The sequence below is a fragment of the Hypomesus nipponensis genome, chromosome 15 (genome assembly GCF_054491055.1).
Source record: "Hypomesus nipponensis isolate SF chromosome 15, ASM5449105v1, whole genome shotgun sequence".
NCBI lineage: Eukaryota > Metazoa > Chordata > Actinopteri > Osmeriformes > Osmeridae > Hypomesus > Hypomesus nipponensis.
The window spans coordinates 7,780,110-7,801,165 of NC_140375.1; the positions used below are offsets into that span (position 1 = coordinate 7,780,110).

At 47.6% G+C, this 21,056-nt stretch overlaps 2 protein-coding genes across 2 annotated transcripts; one reads left to right on the forward strand and one right to left on the reverse strand.

Annotated features, from left to right (window-relative positions):
* ap2s1 (adaptor related protein complex 2 subunit sigma 1) lies at positions 1 to 3,961 on the forward strand. The gene is made up of 5 exons (XM_084673888.1): positions 1 to 163; positions 894 to 1,043; positions 1,323 to 1,436; positions 1,615 to 1,674; positions 2,401 to 3,961. The coding sequence occupies exons 1-5, from the start codon at positions 161 to 163 to the stop codon at positions 2,500 to 2,502; spliced, it is 429 nt and encodes a 142-aa protein (XP_084530014.1). The 5' UTR covers positions 1 to 160; the 3' UTR covers positions 2,503 to 3,961.
* Positions 3,962 to 4,769: 808 nt separating this feature from the next.
* On the reverse strand, positions 4,770 to 12,280 carry rab4b (RAB4B, member RAS oncogene family). The gene is made up of 8 exons (XM_084673887.1): positions 12,092 to 12,280; positions 9,411 to 9,491; positions 8,960 to 9,074; positions 8,815 to 8,877; positions 7,892 to 8,046; positions 7,313 to 7,408; positions 7,029 to 7,167; positions 4,770 to 6,791 (listed from the first exon to the last, which is right to left on the reverse strand). The coding sequence occupies exons 1-7, from the start codon at positions 12,105 to 12,107 to the stop codon at positions 7,052 to 7,054; spliced, it is 642 nt and encodes a 213-aa protein (XP_084530013.1). The 5' UTR covers positions 12,108 to 12,280; the 3' UTR covers positions 4,770 to 6,791; positions 7,029 to 7,051.
* Between the last annotated feature and the right edge of the window lie 8,776 nt (positions 12,281 to 21,056).

Sequence of the window (21,056 nt, forward strand, 5' to 3'; positions counted from 1 at the left end):
CTCAACCTGAAATGAGAGCCTAGCTGCCAGGAAAGAACAGCGGACAAGCTGTCGATTAAATAGGCCTATTATTGCTAAATACATGTAAAGAAAACATAAAACGTGCCACACTAAGGGAATATATATTGCTAAAATCATCACCCGCTCTTCGGAAAAGACAATGGTATGTTTGCAGTTTTGTCAGTTATGTTTATTTGTTGTCAAATTCCACTAGTTCACCTAGCATCCTGGTTAGCTAGCTAGCTGTTTCATGTTAGCTGCTACGCTAGCTGTCATCGTTCATTCGTTGAATAGAAAAGCTAATTGAGCAACTTGGAATACGATTTAATTCGAGAATATGGCAATTATTTTGAGTGAATGAATGTCGTATTTGTAGCTCTTCATACATAGTTACGTGCATGTTGCTTCGGACACCAGGGTGCGGTAAGGCTGCTACAGTAGCTACTAATCAGGCTCAACAAACTTCAAATTCAGTACCAAAGAGATAGCTACTGTTGCAATCAAATACCCTTTTTTTGTAGCTAACTAGATTACTTAAGTTGTGACATTGCTATGTACAGGAAACCGATGACGGAATTGCATATCAAGAGGGAACTGAACTAACCACTCTTGGTAGTCCGTTACTTAACTGTAATAATCAGCCATGTCCTATTTTGTTGAATGTGGAGACCCAGTGTGCTCAAGAGCATCTGTAACTCTCAGGTCTTCCTTAAAATGTCTGTCTGCCTCCACACCCCACTTCCTTCTCCCCCCTCCCCCACTTCCTCCTCCCCACTCCCCCCCTCCTTTCCTTCTCCACCTCTTCCCCCATCCTCCACATTTCCACCCTCATCCTTCTCCACATATGCCTGATATTCTCTTCATCCCTCTCCCATGTCCTTCTCCTACCCAAGATCCGCTTCATCCTGATCCAGAACCGAGCAGGGAAGACCCGTCTGGCTAAGTGGTACATGCAGTTTGATGACGACGAGAAGCAGAAGCTCATCGAGGAGGTCCACGCCGTGGTCACGGTCCGTGATGCCAAACACACCAACTTTGTGGAGGTTTGTACAAACTTTATATTGCACAATTGTGATTTTGTGATGAAAACCCTGGGTTTTCACAGTCTTGTTTTATTGACCACGAGCACACACACAGAATGGGATCATTGTGTGAAAGGTGAAAAGGTCCATGTCTCCGGCTGACATTTACAAACATGGCACATTGGCACTGTTATTGGCTTGTCTTTGGTTCTGCAGCTCTGATGCTGAGGGCACAGGTCTGGGTGTAGACTCTCCTCCTGTCACACGGATCATGTGTTTTGTGTTGCATCGTCTCCACAGTTCAGAAACTTCAAGATCATCTACAGGCGCTACGCTGGTCTGTATTTCTGCATCTGTGTGGACGTGACTGACAACAACTTGGCGTACCTGGAGGGCATTCACAACTTTGTTGAGGTAGGACATGGCATGCATGCATACACACACAAACACACACGCACAGAAACAGGACAGAGGAACTTGGAGAAGATGAAGGGGGTGGAGCTTTGTGCTGGGGGTTCCAGGCTCAGTGTATGTGTGTGTCAGCATGGTGACCTTCAGAGGAGCATTAGAGGTGATCTGTACTGTGTTCCAGGTGCTGAACGAGTACTTCCACAACGTATGCGAGCTGGACCTGGTGTTCAACTTCTACAAGGTAGGAACAGAAGCCTCCCTCTCTCTCCCTGGTGGAAAACAACCGTCAATCGAACATAGCACAACATCTCCAACAGCTATATTTAGAACAGTGAGCAGAAAAGCTGAGAGATTAAATGAGGTATGCGAGGGAAGAGGTGGCGAACATAATATATTTTCTTTCATTTAGTCAAAGTGGTGACACCATGGCAACTGGTACATGATGCACAATCACAACAATAAAGTAAATTGCTTCACCCAGCTCAAATTGACACACACACACGTACACACACAAGCTTGCACACACATACACCCATCTCACTAAAATGAACCTGAAGGCTAATTAACTTTCTGATTGCTGTCCCTGTAACACCGAGTATGATAATTATCCTTTACATGGTCGTTAAGATCCCTCACCCCCCCCCCCATCTCAACCTTAGATGGGTGTCGCCCACGTTGCAAGTTAGCGCACAAGATGACATATGGAGATTCTCAGAGGAAGGAGAGGAGAAAAACAGGTTTACCAAGCCAGGGAAAAGATATTACAAGTTTTGTTCTTGTTTAGAAACTGTTTTCTCCTAACCACCTGTCTCACTCTGCTATATCATTCTGTGCTGTAACCTTCATAACCTGACATAACTTGGCCAAATATCAATGATCTGTTCTCTTTCTGCTCTCTCCACATCCAACTCTTTTCTTGTTTCTCTTTACTCTCTTTCTCTGCTCTCTCGCCCTCCCCTCTCTCCAGGTGTACACAGTGGTGGATGAGATGTTCCTAGCAGGAGAGATCAGAGAGACGAGCCAGACCAAGGTCCTCAAGCAACTGCTGATGCTCCAATCTCTAGAGTAGAGAACACCTCCCTTTTCCCACCACCTTCACACCCTTCATCACCTCCACCTTCTCCATCCATCACATCCACTTCCTGTCCCTAAGCTACCCCTCACCTCCCCTTCTGCTTCTCCAGCAGAGCTCTGGTTCAGCTCAGTCAGCCAGACAGTCTATCCGTCCTGGGCTGCCAGTTCTGCTGTTACTGGGTTAGTCTTCATTGGTTGAGATCGTGAAAACAGTGCACCAATCTGGCAACCAACCCCCCTTTTTTCTTCCTTCAGTGTCACTACTCGTGTAGCTAACAAGCACCATGAAAAATAACTAAGTGTTTGTCTGGGATTACCACAGCTTTCACTGCAGTCTGCTGAGAACTTGTTGAAGACCTACATCCGATTAAAAGGGGTTGCTCTGACAAGCAGAGCCTTGAGGAGGGCATTCTGGGTATTTTAGTGTATCACTCCCCTGTGAATATGGAACGTGGTTCAAATTTTGTTTTACATGATATTGATGTACAAGACTGTGTTGATTATGTATCTTATGCTGTTCAGTCCTATATCCAATATGATATAATACGTTAGGCACCCTTGATATGTATTACGTAGGACCAAGAAAATAAAGGGTCCCTAAAGTGCAATCTTTTCAATTAAGCCACTCATTTCAAGCACCAGGTCTGTCTGACCCCGGTGACTGCACATAGTGCTTGTTAGCTACACCCCTGTAATCCCAACATAGACTGAGTGATGGACAACACAAAATCAAATAGAAATCCCAGTCAATGGAAATATATAGTGATATATTTGAGGTGATAAGGCAGTACTGTGCAGTTTAGTTTTTGTATGGTATGTATACAGTGTATCTTGTGTGTTTGAAAGTTGAGTGCTGCCCATTCCTAACCTCAAAGCCCCACCCTCCTGCCCAATGTCCTTTGGTCAAGTACAAATGCATTCAGGTTGGAAATGATTCCATTTCAAACCCTCCCAGTTTGTCATACCAGTATGAGCTGAGGTGTCCTTACTGACCAGTGGCTTGATGATGAATGACCACTACTATGGGAAGGGTTGCCATTCTTTTTACAACCCTAAAATGTGTCCTTTATTATATTATTTTCTTGAGGCAACATCTGATCTAAAGAGTTTGGATTGGTGTGTTTGGTTCCATGCACATATGTGATCAATGCAGCCCTCATAAGATTAGTGATTTCTTAAAGGAAAGATTTATAGGATGCACTCTACGAAGACACTATAGTCTGCTTCCCACCCTCTCCCCCATCATCCTTCAACCTCCGACATTCATGTGATTATATGGTCTGTATGTAATTTGTTTTTTATTTGGCTGTAGTGAGAGATGTACTGCTGTCCCCGCCCCTTGAGTCAGTGAGGTAATGAGGTGTTCAGGTGTTTCATTATCCTGTTGCTCAACCTGCCATGCTCTTGTGTATTCCAGTCGATGTATATAAAAAAACAAACATGAAATACTAAAATTGTTTTAAAGACCTTTACTTTGTTACACGTTTTGATGTTCTATATCAATACTTTTTATTTAACTCTACCTGACTTTTGAATGGAAAGCAGTTTTCATAAGATTGTGTGGTCCCACAGGACCATCTGCTGGTGGTGAAGCAGCATAGCTCCCACCAGAAGCCCACTATTCCACTCACCGATGAAGTCATTCTTCCAGCCTACAGGACATCAATAAGCTGATCAATATATCCACTTATGCTGCATTAACCCTCCCTTGCTGTTACTGCATTGACCCATGGACATTACATCTGACCATTACACCCTCAGAGCTGTACGTGACAGATGTGGTCTGTGATATACTGCCCTGCCCCATCCAGCTGTCCGGACTCTGTATTGGGTTACTGGTTAAGGACTATGGAAGTAGGAAGACTACAGGAAGTGATGCAACACCATGGAAAGTGGAAGCTATAGAAAATATAAAATAGTTGGACTCATAATGGTCCTAGTAGGGACTAGACCTAATAAGACAATTTTTACAGTAATATTGGACCTACAGGAAGTGTGCTGTAGCACCACTTACTGATACTATACTTAACTGATTGAATAACTACTTAGCCATTCTGCTCCCATTGATATAAACCAAGTACATTGGCTAAGAATGACAGTCGTGTTTCTGTCATTAGTGCACCATTGTTTTACTACAATGTGTGTATAAACTGGAAACGGGTAAAGAAACAAGACTCAGAAGAGCAAAGATATTACGACACAAAGAAAACTAACGAATAGCAGCAAATGGGATTTAAACAAAACAAAATACTTAACCAAAAAAACAGGGCAAGAAGGTTTAATCCATAATCCTTTCATATCAATGGGGAACACATTTTATTTACAGCACAGATTCACTCCAAATGTACAGTAGTTTTGAAGGCAGTTAAATCATACTGGTTACTAAGCAACAACTGAGTTTCTGAATAGGGGGAGAAGGGGTGGGGTTCAGACAAAAACAAGATCAATCTATCATCACAGCCACTCCAGTGCTTAGAAAGCTTCCCAGACAAGACAGAATCAATGCATGTATTGGGTATTGTTCAGAAACCTCAAGTGGAGATAAAATAGCTTTTCTGAATTGAAATAAACAACCAGCAACAATGTAAGCTTTTTGCCTCCAAAATCAGCCATGATTACTGAGGACTTGTATTGCTGGCTGAGAGGAGACAGCCTCCGCACGGCACATTTGAAGGCTTTACGACTGAGTGGAACAATGAGCCAAGCAGGGTTCACGAACAGACAGAGGGGTGGGCTGTGGGAGTGATGTCATCACTAAGAGACACAACCAGGCGCAGGATAAGGAGGAAATCTCAGTTGTTCTTTAGTAAGAAATGACCCCACCTTTGCTAATTAAAGTTACATAGATAATTTCAATCAATATAAATTTGTACAGTTCTATAGTAAAAGTATATAAACTCAACGCCTCAAATGAAAAGTGCACTTGCAGTTAAGGAACAGAGACATGAAAGAATCGCGCAAAAAATTTACGTTTAAAAACAACAAAAAGCAAAAGTATAAAATGGTCTCTGATTGATGTCACAATTAAATGTGTCATGTTTAAACTATCACTTATACCTTGACACACTACCTGGAGGAGCCTGGCAGCCAAGAACCTGGAGGTGCGTTTGATTTAACTCTTGGCTGGAGCCTGATGCAACTGTTCCATTGGTCTGATTACTGGGAAAGTAAATCAAACGCACCTCAATTTGTGGTATATGATATGAGGTTGGTGTGAGTACAGGTTGTTCCATGCAGGAAACAGTGTACAGTACATCCACAAAGCCATGTATACTTTCTCTAATAAGGCTTTCTCCATAGTGCATTCAACAAACCTTCAAACATAGTCCTCAATTTGGACTCAACTACAAATACATCTAAAGGGACAATGTTTAGGAAGCTTGTCCTTTTAGACATTTGGGTCATTATGATAGGATAAACCTGGTCTCCTTCCTCCTGCTAAGCCCACCTCCCACCTGCTCATAGACCAACCAGACCAGAGAATCACCAATGAAGAGATCATTAAGATCATGAAGAGAGTTCTCAGTTCCCAACGGCCCATTTAATTGGTTAAAACAATCAGCTTGTTTGTGTTTGGATCAGAAAGTGGCAAGACAGCCAATGAGGTGAGGGTCAATTCAGGTCTGGTTATCATCACAGTGTGGATGGGAGGAGTTAGACAGAGGTGCTCAGTGCAAATCAAAGGATTCAGTTACCAAGGTGAAATCAAATTATTTAGTCACCATGGCAAAGTTAGTTAAATGGCTGGGTTGTCACCATATATAACTAGTATATTTGGTTGTCCCTGTGGTGTTGTCAAGGCAACATGCAGTTACAGTTGTTTATAAACAAGAAGAAATGTCGAAGAAAAAAATGACCCTCTATAACTGACATTCAGCTGGAGATAAGAATGGTAAGGATGATGATGGTGTGTGTGTTGATAAAAACAAGGGCGAGGCTTAAAAACAGGACAGTGGCCCTACAAATGACCCTCGACCCTGATCTCTCTCCCTCAGGTCACCAGCACAGTTCACACTGTGGGGTTTCCCGGGCCATGTCACAGGGTCCAGGTCAACCCTAAGATGTCCTCCTCAGACAGGTAGTGCTGTCTCACCATAGGTCAGGGGTTGGAGGTAGTCTCCATGATGACTGGTCCAGGCGCTCCACCACAAGGAATAGGAGAAGAGGGGTAGGGGGGTGGGGAGGAGGAGTGGGCGGAAGGAGAGCCAGGAGAAGCAAGAGGGGTGAAGACAGGAAGAAAGGGGGGAAGGGGGGGGAGGCTTAAGCACCCAAACACACTCAAAACTGAAGAGATCGAATTAAGTGGGGGAAAAAGGCAGAGAGGAAAAAGGAAAGAATGAGAAAGAAGACAGGAATTAAAACATTACAAACCCTGGCATCAGTTCAACCAATTAGGAACCTGGAGTATCGGTTAGATCACACTAACAGAACCTCTTTCCTCCGCCTCATCAACAACATAGAAAAAAAGGACATGGTTTGGGCGCACTGCATGCTCATGTATATAAGCTACTTAGAACCGACCAGTAGGGGGCGCCGGGGGCATCCTAGCAGCTGCACTGAAGCTTGCTCTGTGGGGCCGAGCCTCTGGGCTGTCTGAGCTGCCTGAGAGAGGCATCTCCATACTGGATCCCTGAACCCATCCTCTCTGGGTCCAGCTCGCCTGGGGGGGAGGGGGGGTTAAGAGAGGCCGTCCCAACACACACACATGCAGCTGTTCATTCCACTAATGTACATGACACAAGGTTATACACACACTCACATGCTCATACACGCTTGCTTGCTTGGTCACACACACAAACACACACCTGAGTCTATCTTGGTGAGGATGGTGCGGGCACACTTGAGGAAGCCCTCCTCTACGTTTTCTCCGGTCAGAGCGCTGGTCTCCAGGAACATCAGCTCTGGGGGAAACAGTCAGACAGACACAGTCACTCACTTAGTCAGTCTGTCAGTTCGCCAATCAATCAGTCAGCCAATCAGCCAGCCAATCAGCCAGCCAATCAGCCAGCCAATCAGCCAGCCAATCAGCCAGCCAGTCAATTGGTCAGCCCATCACTCAACCAGCCAGATACTCAGTAAGTTAGTCAGTCACTTAGTCAGACACACACAATGATACTGTCAGCCAGCCAACCAGTCAAAGATGTTCAGTCAGTCAGACTTTCCTGCAGTATGTCGTCATTCCGAAAGACAAAAACTGTCTGTCAGTCAGTCTCACAGGGTATGAAAGGAGGGAAGAGAAGATGAGAAAGAGAGGGCGGAAGAGGAGTGGAAAATAGAAAGGGAAGTAGGAGAGGGGAGGTGGTGGGAGAGGAGAAAGAATAAGGGTGGAGAATGGAAAAGATGAATAAAGTAGTGGTGAAGGAGGAGAGGAGGAGAGGGCGTACCGTTCTCCTGGGCGAAGCGGGAGGCCTCCAGGAAGGTGACCTCCCGCTCTGCCCCCAGGTCCTTCTTGTTGCCACACAGGATGATGGCGATGTTCGGGCTGGCCAGGGTACGGGCATCTGCCAGCCAGTTGGTCAGGGCATTGTAGGTCTCCCTGCTACAGGACACACAGGTGTCACACACAAACAAACACACACACTGTACACACACACCTTCTCCTCCCCTTCTCATACCACAACACTGCTGAAGGTTTTCTTTATGCCTCTCTCTTTACTCCCTTGTTCTCTCTCCCCCCTCCTCCCCCCATCTCTTCTCCTGTCTCTCAGCTGGCAGGCTTTCCTCTCCTCCTCCCCCCGTCTCAGCCGACAGGCTCTCTCTCCTCCACTCTCTCTTCCTCCTCCACTCTTCCTCCCTCCCTTCTGTCAGTTGACAGGGTGTAATGGACTGTATCTTTCCAGCCCTCTGCCTCCTGCCAGGAGACGCCTTGATATTACAGCACTGTCACTCTTTATCACTCTCTCTCTCACACACTCTGCTGACAAAACAATGGAGGGAGTGATTCAACAACTGTATCTTCTCTCCCTGTTGTCAGGGACTATGAGATGTTCTAAGCTGCATAATGTGTGTGTCTGTGTGTGTGTGTAGTAACCAGGGCCAGTAAGATTCAAATGAAGTGTTTTATGAGTTAGGCATACATTTCATTATACATGGATGGGACATATAGCAAATCTGTTTCCCACACTGTTTATTAATAAAATATTAAATTTCCGCATCTTTGGTAAAAAAAAAGATGTCCCTCCCACATCTGAAAACCAACCTAAGTTGCTGAACTGCTCTATCCAGGTTTCTACTCCTAATCCCTTCTGTGTGAGAGGGCAGTGAGCACTACACAGAACTTGATACATGCCTGTCATTGGTCCCTTACCTTGTGATGTCATAGACAAGAAGGGCTCCTGCTGCCCCTCGGTAGTAGCTGCGTGTCACAGACCTGGAGACAGACAGCACCGTCAGCCAATCACGACAAAGAACTACCTTACTTAACCAATGGTAGCGCAGAGTCATGTGAGTACCTGAAACGCTCTTGTCCGGCAGTGTCCCAGATCTGCAGTTTGACCGTTTTGCCCCCGACGTTGACCACCCTGGAACCAAACTCTACCCCGATGGTGTGGTTGGAGTCCTGCTTAACTGGAGGAAGGAGGGAGGAAGAAAGAGAGAGGGACAAACAGGGAAAGAAAGTGGGAAATAGAGATAGGGAGAGGAGATGGAAGAAAGGAGAGAAAGATGATAAGGGAGGATGACGGTGGAGGGAAAAGGATAGAGAGCAAATGGGGAGAGAAACAAGGGGGAGAGACAGAAGTAGGGGAAGAGAGGGAAGAGAGGGAATAGAGGACACAGAGCGGGAGGGAAAATGAAGAGAGGTTGAGGGAGGCAGGGGGGGGGGGGAGAGACGAATCGCAGAGGAGAATGTCAACATGGTGGTTTGGAGGAATACCTGATAAAACTGTCAGCAGCTCTACTTACACTTGTTCTCTATGAACTGGTGCAGGAGGCAAGACTTCCCTGTCCCAGCACTACCAATCACCAGGAACTTAAACAGGAAGTCTGAAAACACAAGGATCAGGGGTGCAGAAACACACACAACACAGGTGTCATGGGAGAAACATACTGGTCTTTACAACTGCATCATACCATAGGATGTTTAGGTCTTTAGGTTGTTTACAGTACTAACACAGTCCCACACAGCTGGCAGCACACACACAACTTGGCCTAGTTAGACTAGCTGGCTAATGGCTACAGACTGTGTGTAAAGGCTACAAATAATGAGCTTGCTGACGTGTTCACATTAACCTGTCACAGCCTGGAGAACTTTAAAAGAGTGTGCGTGTGCTGGGCTGTAGAGAGTAGCAGATCATAGAAGTCATTTGCATTATGTGTCTAGTCTCTTCCATGAGTCAGCCTGCTAGGGAACAAACACAACATGGCATTGATGAAGTGTGTGTGGGTGGGGGGGTTTGGCTGATTGTCTATTACATATAAAGACAATTAAAATGGACATGCTAGAGCCAAATGCATTATTCCATTCAAATCACCCTGGAGGAGAAATCAGCAGTGTCTCTGTCTCTTTCAGTGTGTGTGTCTGTGTTTACATAGGCAACATTATCTTGAGGCTTAGTTTGGCCATTAGCTTGAGGCCATGAATTTAGGAAACAAACCTACAGTGTAATTAGGAGAATTACCTTATAAACCTAGTCTACATTTTAGTTAGAAGAGAGCCTAGTAGGGGTCTAGTAGTTTAAATCTAGTAGGGTGGGAATGTTTTGGTACCTCACAATTCATTTCTTGGGGTCACGATTGGATTAAAAATCGATTCATGATTTAGATTGATGTCCATTTTTTATAAAACAAAAACAAATTTCAATTCAATATGCTTACATTTGATTAAAGTTTGCTGTTTAGTGTTAACTGTTTCTATTTGACTGTGAAAGGCAGATAAGTGTTGAAGAAAAAAAATCCCAATGCATCAAAACCTTAAAATGTATACTTTTTTAGCCGTTTAGTAAACTTATTATAAAACAATACGACATGAAACGCTAGAGGACCGAATTGCAATTCAAAGGCAAATCGATTTTTCCCCCACCCCTAAAATATAGTGTACAGTCTGGTTAGGAGAAGAGCCTTTGAAGCAGGGGGCCTACCAGCCACAGTGGTGAGGATTGAGATAAGGCAGAGGGCCAATACTATAAGTCCTAGCTTTGGAATAAACACCCTCGTTTCAGGTGACAGACTGCCTGTATTTCTATGCCTGCCTACCTTACTGCCTATTTGTCTATCTGTCTACCTGCTTGCCTACCTTAATGTCTTTAAGGTAGCACACGTGCTGTGTGCCGGTCTTTCAGCCTGCCTGTCTGTCTATCTATCTACTTGCCCTTCAGTCTACCTGCTCTCCAGATAAATACCTCACAGTTAGCACTGGAGCAGAGCCATTATCATTATCAGCCATTGTGTGGGTGGTTGTGTGTGTGAGAGTGTCTCAGTACAGGGCAGATAGAGAGAGGGAGAGATAGGAAGAGAAAGTGAATGAAAGAGGAGGAGTGGTAGGAGGTAGAGAGAACTCCCAGAGGTCCATACAGGGAGGTAGACAGGATGATGAGAGGACAGGAGGACGAGATCAATGAGAGACTATTACAGCAGCCATTAGAACTGTAGGCTCCACTACTGGCACTGACAAGGTATAGCATTACACATGGACACATGGAAGATAGAAAGAGAGAAAGAGAACTGCAACAGGAGAGGAGAGTATTATGGGTTTCCCAGCCCTATAGCCATGTGTGGCGTTTTAAAAACACCTTCCAGTCCATATTAGTTTGTGTCAAATGTTATAAATATTGACTAAGCATACAGAACACTCATTACCTAATGAGAACCAGGTATGTTTACAAATGATTGGTGTGCTACTTATTGTAATGCTTACTATCATGTAGGCAAAATGGGAAGCTTTCAAACATTTGAATTGAGTTCTTTATAAAGAAGCTGAGGAATTACAACCTTCATATTTAGGATACTGAAGGGGATCTCCTGTATCCCTGTAACCAGGTTAGTGTTTGATACCAATGTCACAGAATAACACGTATTGACACCTGGACCAGGGAGGTCGTGGTTTCCTACAGTTGGAAAACGGAATTTTAAAGAATAGCAGTCAGCGATTCTGTCTGTTGTCAATATAATAATTTATGATAGTTCGAAAAATAATGTAACATTATCATCATCTATACTTTTACATCTTGCTTGCAAGTTGTTCTCTCACCACATCAGACGACATAACCTATGTAGTTGACTAAAGTGAAAGTTGTAGCATGATAATCTTGAAAGTTCCTCCTGTAAGTAGCCTACTATATCCGCAAACAAAATATGCTATGCCAACATATGCTATGCCAACTTTGCGTTGGCAACATTTCAGAATTGATTCCCAATTTTACAATTTTAGGAAACAAAAGTCAGCACATGACTAGACTTTACAGTGGCAAAACAACTTGATTTTTAAGACACATTCTAGAAATGGGTAATCCTCATCACCATCTTGCTATAGTCTAGCTACCCGCTAACATCCTTCCTGACCGGGCGTGATGTTGGCTTATTTGAGACGCAGCTTTAAAGACTAGCTAGCTAGCTAAGTTAGCTAACGTCAGAATGCTAACACCTACCATATGTTTCAGACATGGCGGCCCTCTTTGGAGTGCCCTGTTTTAGATGGCTGACTTCTTGTCGTTCTTAGATGTGTTGACTGTTCCTTTTTTATTCTCTAAAGATGTCTTGCTTAGTAAACCCCGATTGATGTTGTCTTCGACACACCGTTTCCCTATCCTCAACGCAGCCTACACATAGCAAACGTGATGACGTTCACCTGCGGTTACGTTGTAGTTGCAGCAATTGTACACACGATGGCAGGCAAAGACTGGACCAAAGTATAGCGTATCAAAGGAGATTACTTGGAAAGGATAGGAAAGATCACATTGACATTTTGTCTTGACACCTGACGCAAATAAATAGGATATTTTCTCTTTTTTATCGTATTAAATGTAGATGTTTGAGGGTATAGGTACTTGTTATTGGGGGTGGGGAATTTTGGGTGAGGGATTCTACAGACATGCGCTTGTGAGTCTAGTTTTTTCCTTTGGAAACAGTGAAAGAAAGCAGTGTCTTTGAGGTTTCCATGAGGAATGCCTGTATTCCTGCTTTTCCATTCATCACCTTTCAATACTGTCTGACACACACAACCACACACACACGCACACACAGGACCGCCCAAGGGCAACAGGTGATAAATTACAGAGCCCTCCATCTCCATCTCTCTTGGAGTTCCTCTGCCTTTGTTCTGGCAGACTCAGTCTCAACCCCAGCCCCAGCGCCAGCCCCAGCCTCAGCCCCAGCCCCAGCCCAGCCCCAACCTCAGCCTCTCTCCCTCTCCAAGACTCCTCTCCCTCCCAGCCTTCTCCTACCATTCTCTCCTCCTCTCCCTCCCATCCCCCTCTTTCTTCTCTTCACCCCATCTCCTTCCTTCCCCTGTGCCCTCCCCAGTCCCTGTTAACAGGTCTGTGTTCTCAGATCAGAAGCAGGGGGGGGGGGAGCTCTGTGTGGGACCGCGGATGTTTTCTTAAGGTGGGCCAGGAGCAAAGGTGTGTGTGTGTATTGTGTGAATATGTGTGTGTACATTTATTTGTGTGTGGATATGTGTGGGTTCTGTTGTATGTATATGTGTGCACATGTGTGTGTGTGTGGTTTGACCTTGGAGCAGCCTGTCTCAAACAAGAAGGCCACAAGAAGGCACGTCCTGCAAGACTCACAAGCACAAGCACACAGACATGACAGGAAGAAGGGAGTGTGTGTCTGTATGTGTGTGTGTCTATGATTGTATGAATGTATGTGTATGCGTGTATGGACATGTGTGTGCATGTGTGTGTGTACGTATATGAGCGTGTATGTGTGTGCAGGGGAAGTCCCCATCAGCAGACAATCCATGGTGTTTATTGTCAACAATGAGTCAAGAGTTTCCAGAACAATCCTTTCAGTCTCCAAGCACAGGTGTGTTTAGGACACATCACTGTAAACAACAAGGTTTACATTACATGACTAACTCTGCCCAACACAAAGAGATCACAGAGAGCCTGTTGTTTAACTGCAGACAACTGGCTCATTATTCATCAGTAAAACAGCATGTGTCGAGTACGTGTGCAGACATGCACATTTGCATATCGGAATACTGCGGAATACTTTGTCCGAGAGGTGTCATATGGACAGTTGGGATAAGAAGTCATCTTTCGCCTTTAAATTCCAACTGTGAGGCAGGGTGACATCAGCAGGACTGGGAGTGGAAGAGAGAAAAGAGAGATCGAGAAGAAAACAGAAAAAAGAAGGAAGGATGGGTAGTTCTACTGTACTCTACTGTACTCTACTGTACTCAATTCTGCTTCAGCCAGTTCTGTATCTGAGTTGGTGCTCTCTCAGCAGTCTTCCCCCTCCCCCCCAGGCCAGGGAGGAGCAGACAATCCAAGGACAAAGAGAGACAGCATGCTCATTGAAGGAAGAGATTGGAGCGTGGTCTTGAGATAGCTTTAATGGCTCATAGGAGAGAATAGAGGTGGGTGAAGGATGCCTATATCTGGAATATTGTATGATGCCTTGGGGGATTCTTCCAGTGGTTCTATTTCTGTGGAGGAGGAGAGAATGGTGAGGTTGACCTCTACTCTGAGAATCTGACATTCTGAAGAAAAGGTCACATTCTAAAATTGAATTTCTACAGAGACACAACAAGCAGAGAAGCGATCCAGAATAGAATGTTGGCATCAGAACCCACCCAGATATCCTGCCTTCTTTTGTTATTGCAGCACGTTTTTTGGAAGATTGTTAACTTATTGTTCTTTGTTTGCCCAGTTGGCACACTGATAACAGTATAATAAGAAGGGAAGAGAGAAGGGGAGGGGGGGCAAAAGAGGAGAGGAGAGAGGGGTGGAGGTGGGGTAACTCAAGGTGGGAAAATTGAGTGAGGATAGGGGAGAAAAGTAGAGGAGGGAAAAGGAAGAGGAGAGGAGGAAGGGGAACAGGTGGGGTGGGATAGTTAAGAGTGTGGGAAAGGTGAGGGTAAGAGAGGGCAGGGGTTGAGAGAGGTGAGAGGTTAAGAGAGTGCACAGGCCAGGTTGTGTTTAGAGGATAGAATCTCCCTGACCTCTGAGCTGTCAGATCTGTATCTAACCCTCACTAACCTGCTCTGTCTAAAGATAACACCCTCCCTCTCCTCCTCGCCAACTCCCTCTTCTCCAACCCTCCTCTTCTCCACCCCTTCCTCTCATGCTCCTCTCACTCCCTTTCCACCCTTCTCTCTTATTCTCTTCTTCTTTTTCTCTTTTGATACTGTCACCAACTCCTCAACCTATATAAAGAAAGACAGTGAAGGAGATTAAGGAGAAAAGACTGGAGAAATGGAGATAACGAGAGAGAAAGAGAGAGAGAGAGACATAGACAGAGAGAGAGACAGAGAGAGAGACAGAGAGAGAGACAGAGAGAGAAACAGAGAGAAACAGAGAGAGAGAGAGAGAGAGAGAGAGAGAGAGAGAGAGAGAGAGAGAGAGAGAGAGAGAGAGAGAGAGAGAGAGAGAGGAAAAGATGAGTGGAAGAGTTTCAGTAAAGCAGACTTTAGCCTGGAAACTTCTCTCCTCTGACCAGCACCATCACTTCCTGCTTGTGTATACACAACCTGCAAAGAGATCCTCCTCTCACAATCTCACAATAACTTACATTTACATTTATTCATTTAGCAGCTGCTTTTATCCAAAGCGACTTACAAGAGAGCTTTACAAAAAATGCATAGGGCAATGATCAAAAACAACATGATCCTCGAAAGTGCATAGAGTGTACCTGGAGGAAAGCAAACAAAAGTTATATAATTCACAGCGAGTTCAAGCAGTTAAATCAGTTACAATTAACCAACGTAGTGCAACGAGTCCCTCAATAAGTGTCATGGTGGTCCTGGAGGAATTAAACTAACATCTGATCCAACAAATCTTTCATAAGTACTGTTAAGTAACTTTCATTAGTAGCGTCACAGAACTTTCAAGAACGAACTGTGATTTCATCATTACCCCACACCTATTGCTACATGCCAGATCCAGCAGCCAGCCTGGCACCATCGTTCAAAGCCTCGCCAGACAAAAAGCTGAACCATCTTGCAAAACTCACGAGCGAGAAGCCTCACGATCATTTAGAAAGAACTCACCCCGCCTCCCACTGAAAAACATGGCCCTAATTAAAGTCATGAATCATGCTGCAGCGTTCGACAGTGCGGACACATGACGGGGGTAGGGCTGAGCTGCATGGCTCGGTGCTGCTGGATCGGACTTGTCTCAGAGTCTGAGGTGATGTCATACAAAATGAGAAGAACGCAGGCAGAGAAGTGAGAGGGGGGTACGGGCAGGGGGAGAGGGATAGAGAGAGAGAGAGAGAGAGAGAGAGAGAGAGAGAGAGGGATAGAGAGAGAGAGAGAGAGAGATAGAGAGAGAGAGAGAGAGAGAGAGAGAGAGAGAGAGAGAAGACGGGGGAGCGAGGGAGAGTTTCCAGATTTAACAGTAGCTAGGGGATAACAAATCTAAAAGAAATGTTCCCTTCCTCTCGATTTTCCTTCTCTTTCTCTTTCTCTGTTTCGCTGTTTGTCTTTCACACACATTCACCTCCTATGTCTCACCCCCTTTCCTCTCCTGTCTCCCTCTCTTTTAAAATCCACTATTTGCCACTCTCACACGTCTCTCTCTCTCTCTCTCTCTCTCTCTCTCTCTCTCTCTCTCTCTGTTAATCTCTCTCCTCAGGTACAGGGTAGGCCCCTCGGGCACTTCTCCCTGTCAGGGAATCAGTATCCATGCAAAAATTGTCCATCCGTCGTATAATGATCTGGTTAGAGCAGAGAAAGGAGGTAGCATACATAACTCGCCACGGTAAAAGTGTTTAAAAAAAGAAAGAAAGAAATCGACAAATATATCTTCTAGGTGCTTGTCCTGCCTATCTCATCTTGGCCTGGCCTGGGGCACTGTCAGAAACGGAAAACAGTCGTCCCTCAAAAATGATGTCACAGCCTCAAGGGATGACATCACGGACCACAGGTCCACCGGCAGGTCACACATCTGCTCACTCACGCCCAGTCTCCATGACAACACCTTGACAATTCCTCGACAACCTCCCTCATGGCAAAGACTTACAATGAGTAATGTACAGTGTATGTGAACCTGCAGTGCTTGACCAGAGAGAGATTGCTGGGTCTAGATCCATGGTGCCCTGGGGCAGAAAACAATGGGGGAGTGTTGTGAGTGGATTTGGATCCCATATGCCCTGGGGACAAGCTGGGGACCTGGGAGACAAGACACAGTATGGGGTTTATGGAACCTGATGTTTCCTGACCCTGCTGGGACTACAGGTGAAATATGAGAGAAAGAGAGAGACAGACAGACAGACAGAGACTGAGAGAGAGAGATGTATAGAGACAGGTCAGAGATCTATGCTCCACAGGTCAGTCTGAGGTTAGTTTCTGTTCGAATCACTCCAGGTGCACCAAAGTGAAAACACACATACACACGCTCAAACAGCACTCCCAGGTGCACCACACCTGTGCTTTGGTGCACATGCTTGCACAAAGGTAAGTGTGTTCCCCTCCCCCCCTCCCTGTCCTCTGCCCACTCCACTCTTGTCTAAAGCCCCTCTAATTGTGCACTCATCCCACATCCCCTCAAAGACTCTGTTCACTCACTCACTTCCCTCTGTTGCCCCCACTAATCCCTCCCTTTATTCTCCTGCAGATGGGTGACAACAGCGTGCGGGAGTGAATGTGTGTCAGTTAGTGTGTGCGCAAGTGGGTCTGTGTGCATGTGTGTGCACGTGTGCTTGTGTGTGAGAGGTTGCGGCTGTGGCTGCAGGATTTTACTGTTATTAGTAATGATAGCACCTAGAGACGTGTCCTGTTTTCACAATGTTAGTCTAACAAAGGTGTGCGGGCAACTATACAGGTGAGTGTGTGTGTCTGTGTTAGAGTGTGTGTGTGTGTGTGTGTGTAGGAACATGCCTGGGTGGAGCTGTAGACACATCAGCGCAGCTGCCAACAAGGAGAGCCCTTTTAGGACGCATGGAACATCAACACACACACACACACTCATGCACACACTACATAGGTGGAGCAGCATGTTGAGACAGGCAGAGTGTGTGTGAAAGAGACCTGGTCTGTCTCAGTCTCTGCTCTCTGTCATCCAGGTTTCATAAGAAGAACACTCCACATTCTCTTTCTGTCCCCTTTGCCCTCTTCTCCCTCTCTACCTCCCTCCACCTCTCCATCACTCTCTTCCTGCCTCTCTCCCTCCCCTCCCTCCCACTACCTTCCTCCTCTTCTTCCTCCTCTTCCTCCTCTCTCTTTCCTCCCCCACCATCTTCACTGTCCTACTCAAGTGAACACTCAGGGATTGTTTCCATGTGAGGGATCTGACACATTAACCTGAAAGACCCTTCATTAAGGGACCAAAGCCTGGACCAAACACTAGGCCATTAGAAGCCTGGGGTTAGATTAGCAGGGCACACTGGCCCAAGTGGCTTGCCTCCAGGGCTCTGGAAGACAGGTCAGTAGAGGACAATGGAAGCAGAAAATGAGGCATTGTGGAAGTGGTGAGTTTAAGGGCTCAGTAGGGGCTTTTGGAGTTGGCTTGAGATAAGTGACATTTTGTCTGACCCCGTTGTTTATTGTTACCATGGCTACAGTGTGGATTGGGACATACACACACACAGAACTTTTCACAACATGTGCCCGCACCGACTCTGCGAACACACACATACAGAGACACATTCTCAAACACACACACACACAGACACAGCCCGAGGCTAGGACAGAAGAGACCCCTGGTGTTCTCCCTGTAGGGGTCTCCAGTGGGGGGTACACCAGCCTGGTTCCCGCGTCATGACTCCCTCCTGGGCTCCCACGGACCGGAGGGAAGACAGGGGGAGGACCGGGGAGGAGGATGGGGGGAGGACCGGGGGGGAAGGACCGGGGGGGAAGGACCGGGGGGGAAGGACCGGGGGGAGGACCGGGGGGAAGGACCGGGGGGGAAGGACCGGGGGGAGGACCGGGGGGAAGGACGGGGGGAGGACCGGGGGGGAGGACCGGGGGGGGGGAGGACCGGGGGGGAGGACGGGGGGAGGACGGGGGGAGGACCGGGGGGGAGGACCGGGGGGGAGGACCGGGGGGGAGGACGGGGGGGAGGACGGGGGGAGGACGGGGGGAGGACCGGGGGGGAGGACGGGGGGGGGAGGACCGGGGGGGAGGACGGGGGGGGAGGACCGGGGGGGAGGACCGGGCGGAGGACGGGTGGAGGACCGGGGTGAGGACGGGGGCGGAGGACGGGGGGAGGACCGGGGGGGAGGACCGGGGGGGAGGACCGGGGGGAAGACGGGGGGGAGGACGGGGGGGAGGACCGGGGGGGAGGACGGGGGGGGAGGACCGGGGGGAGGATGGGGGGAGGACCGGGGGGGGGGAGGACCGGGGGGGGGAGGACCGGGGGGGAGGATGGGGGGAGGACGGGGGGAGGACCAGGGGGGAGGACGGGGGGGAGGACCGGGGGGGAGGACCGGGGGGAGGACGGGGGGAGGACCGGGGTGAGGACGGGGGGAAGACAGGGGGAAGACAGGGGGAGGACCGGGGGGGAGGACGGGGGGGGAGGACCGGGGGGGAGGACCGGGGGGAGGACGGGGGGAGGACCGGGGTGAGGACGGGGGGAGGACAGGGGGAGGACCGGGGGGGAGGACGGGGGGAGGACGGGGGGAGGACCGGGGGGGAGGACCGGGGGGGAGGACCGGGGGGGAGGACGGGGGGGAGGACGGGGGGGAGGACCGGGGGGGAGGACGGGGGGGGGAGGACCGGGGGGGAGGACGGGGGGGGAGGACCGGGGGGGAGGACCGGGCGGAGGACGGGTGGAGGACCGGGGTGAGGACGGGGGGAGGACCGGGGGGGAGGACGGGGGGGAGGACCGGGGGGGAGGACCGGGGGGGAGGACCGGGGGGGAAGACGGGGGGGAGGACGGGGGGGAGGACCGGGGGGGAGGACGGGGGGGGAGGACCGGGGGGAGGATGGGGGGAGGACCGGGGTGAGGACGGGGGGAGGACAGGGGGAGGACCGGGGGGGAGGACGGGGGGGAAGACGGGGGGTCATGCCAATTGGTTGTCATGCCAACAACAGGCTCAGTCTACAGTTTGGTGTTCTTGGGTAACTGTACCGTTGGGGTCAGTTGTTTGATTGCTTTTCTATTAAAATAGTTAGTTAAATTATATTTTAGTCACACTGCCACACCCGACCGCACCAGAGACTTTGTCGGGCCTGCTGCTGGTAGTCATGCCAACGGCACGTCTACATAGACTTTGTTTACCACTGAAAGTACAGACGTGATAGGTAGTGTTCTGTTTAAAGTCAACCTTTGGTGCTATGCGGATAAAACAGGAAACCAGATCATGGACAGGTCAATATGACGCCTTGTGTGACATTTTACATGTTTTTTCAGTGAATCGAGCTGAACTCTGTTTAAGTAAGGCGATGAACTGTGTTCATTGAAATGAAGCTGTTCTGCAGGCAGGCTGGTGAGAGGCTGCGGTGTGTTGTAGAGTGGAGAACCTGGCTTGACTGGGGTTGGCCCTCCCCACCTGGGAGTCTGACAACAGCTGCTAAGGATTCCTCTATCTAGCATGGGAAATATGACTGCGCTGGACAATCTCCATGAAACTGTGTGTGTGATGGGTGGGATCGGTTTGTGTGGTGTGTGGGTTCACTGTATGTGTTGGAGATTAAAGAAGCTTATTTGAGTTTAGTTTGCCTGTACAGTGTGCTGATTTAGCCAATTCCATTCACTGAACAGAGTCGTTTTTGTGTGTCTGTGAGTATATGTGTGTGTGCGTGTGTGTGGGATTGAAACATTTCATTTCCACAGTAATCTCTTAATCACAGAGACCTCCTGGAGGCTTGTCTCCCCCCTCACTGGCTTTCCATGATGTCACTTCCGTTCAGAGAGCCCCTCTCCCCTACACCAAAGTCCTGTATACATAAACGCTCACGTGCACAAGCACACACACACAGCGGATGCCAACTTCCCACACCTTTTCATTTCACCATGAGATCTGATACTTACCAAACTGGGATCCAACTGCTGTCTCCTGCTCGGTCAGTTTCACCTCTACACCATCACAACACAATAAGAAGGCAGGATCTATGTACATGGATGTCCTCAAAGTGAATGTCAGACTCACAGTCTAAGGTATGTGTTCAGATAGGTTAGCCTAGGTTCACATGGAACCAGGGGCGAATCTAGGTTCCCACTTTTGGGGGGGATAAGCCCCTGGATAAAACCTATTATTTTTCTTGTGACCCAGCAAAACTAGAGCCGTCTAATGGGCATGTTCCCCCAGAAGATTTTTTTTGCAAATATCCTTTTAAATAGTGTCTTCTAGTGGGTTTTAGAAAGAGAAATTAACACATTTAGATTTAAATATGAAAGAAAAATAGGGATAGATACGCCCATGCATGGCAAAGTGATACCTACCATTCACACACTCCCCTCTTCCCTCCTCTGAGATACCGACACCAAGCAAACACCCACACGTGCA

What these genes read in the sequence shown, in the direction of transcription:
- ap2s1 (XM_084673888.1), top strand. An exon ending in AACACACCAACTTTGTGGAG is followed by an intron (nt 1,044 to 1,322) that starts GTTTGTACAAAC and finishes TCGTCTCCACAG; the next exon opens with TTCAGAAACTTCAAGATCAT. An exon ending in GCATTCACAACTTTGTTGAG is followed by an intron (nt 1,437 to 1,614) that starts GTAGGACATGGC and finishes ACTGTGTTCCAG; the next exon opens with GTGCTGAACGAGTACTTCCA.
- rab4b (XM_084673887.1), bottom strand. An exon ending in CCAGTTCATAGAGAACAAGT is followed by an intron (nt 9,075 to 9,410) that starts GTAAGTAGAGCT and finishes TCCTTCCTCCAG; the next exon opens with TTAAGCAGGACTCCAACCAC. An exon ending in CCGCTTCGCCCAGGAGAACG is followed by an intron (nt 7,409 to 7,891) that starts GTACGCCCTCTC and finishes TGTTTCCCCCAG; the next exon opens with AGCTGATGTTCCTGGAGACC.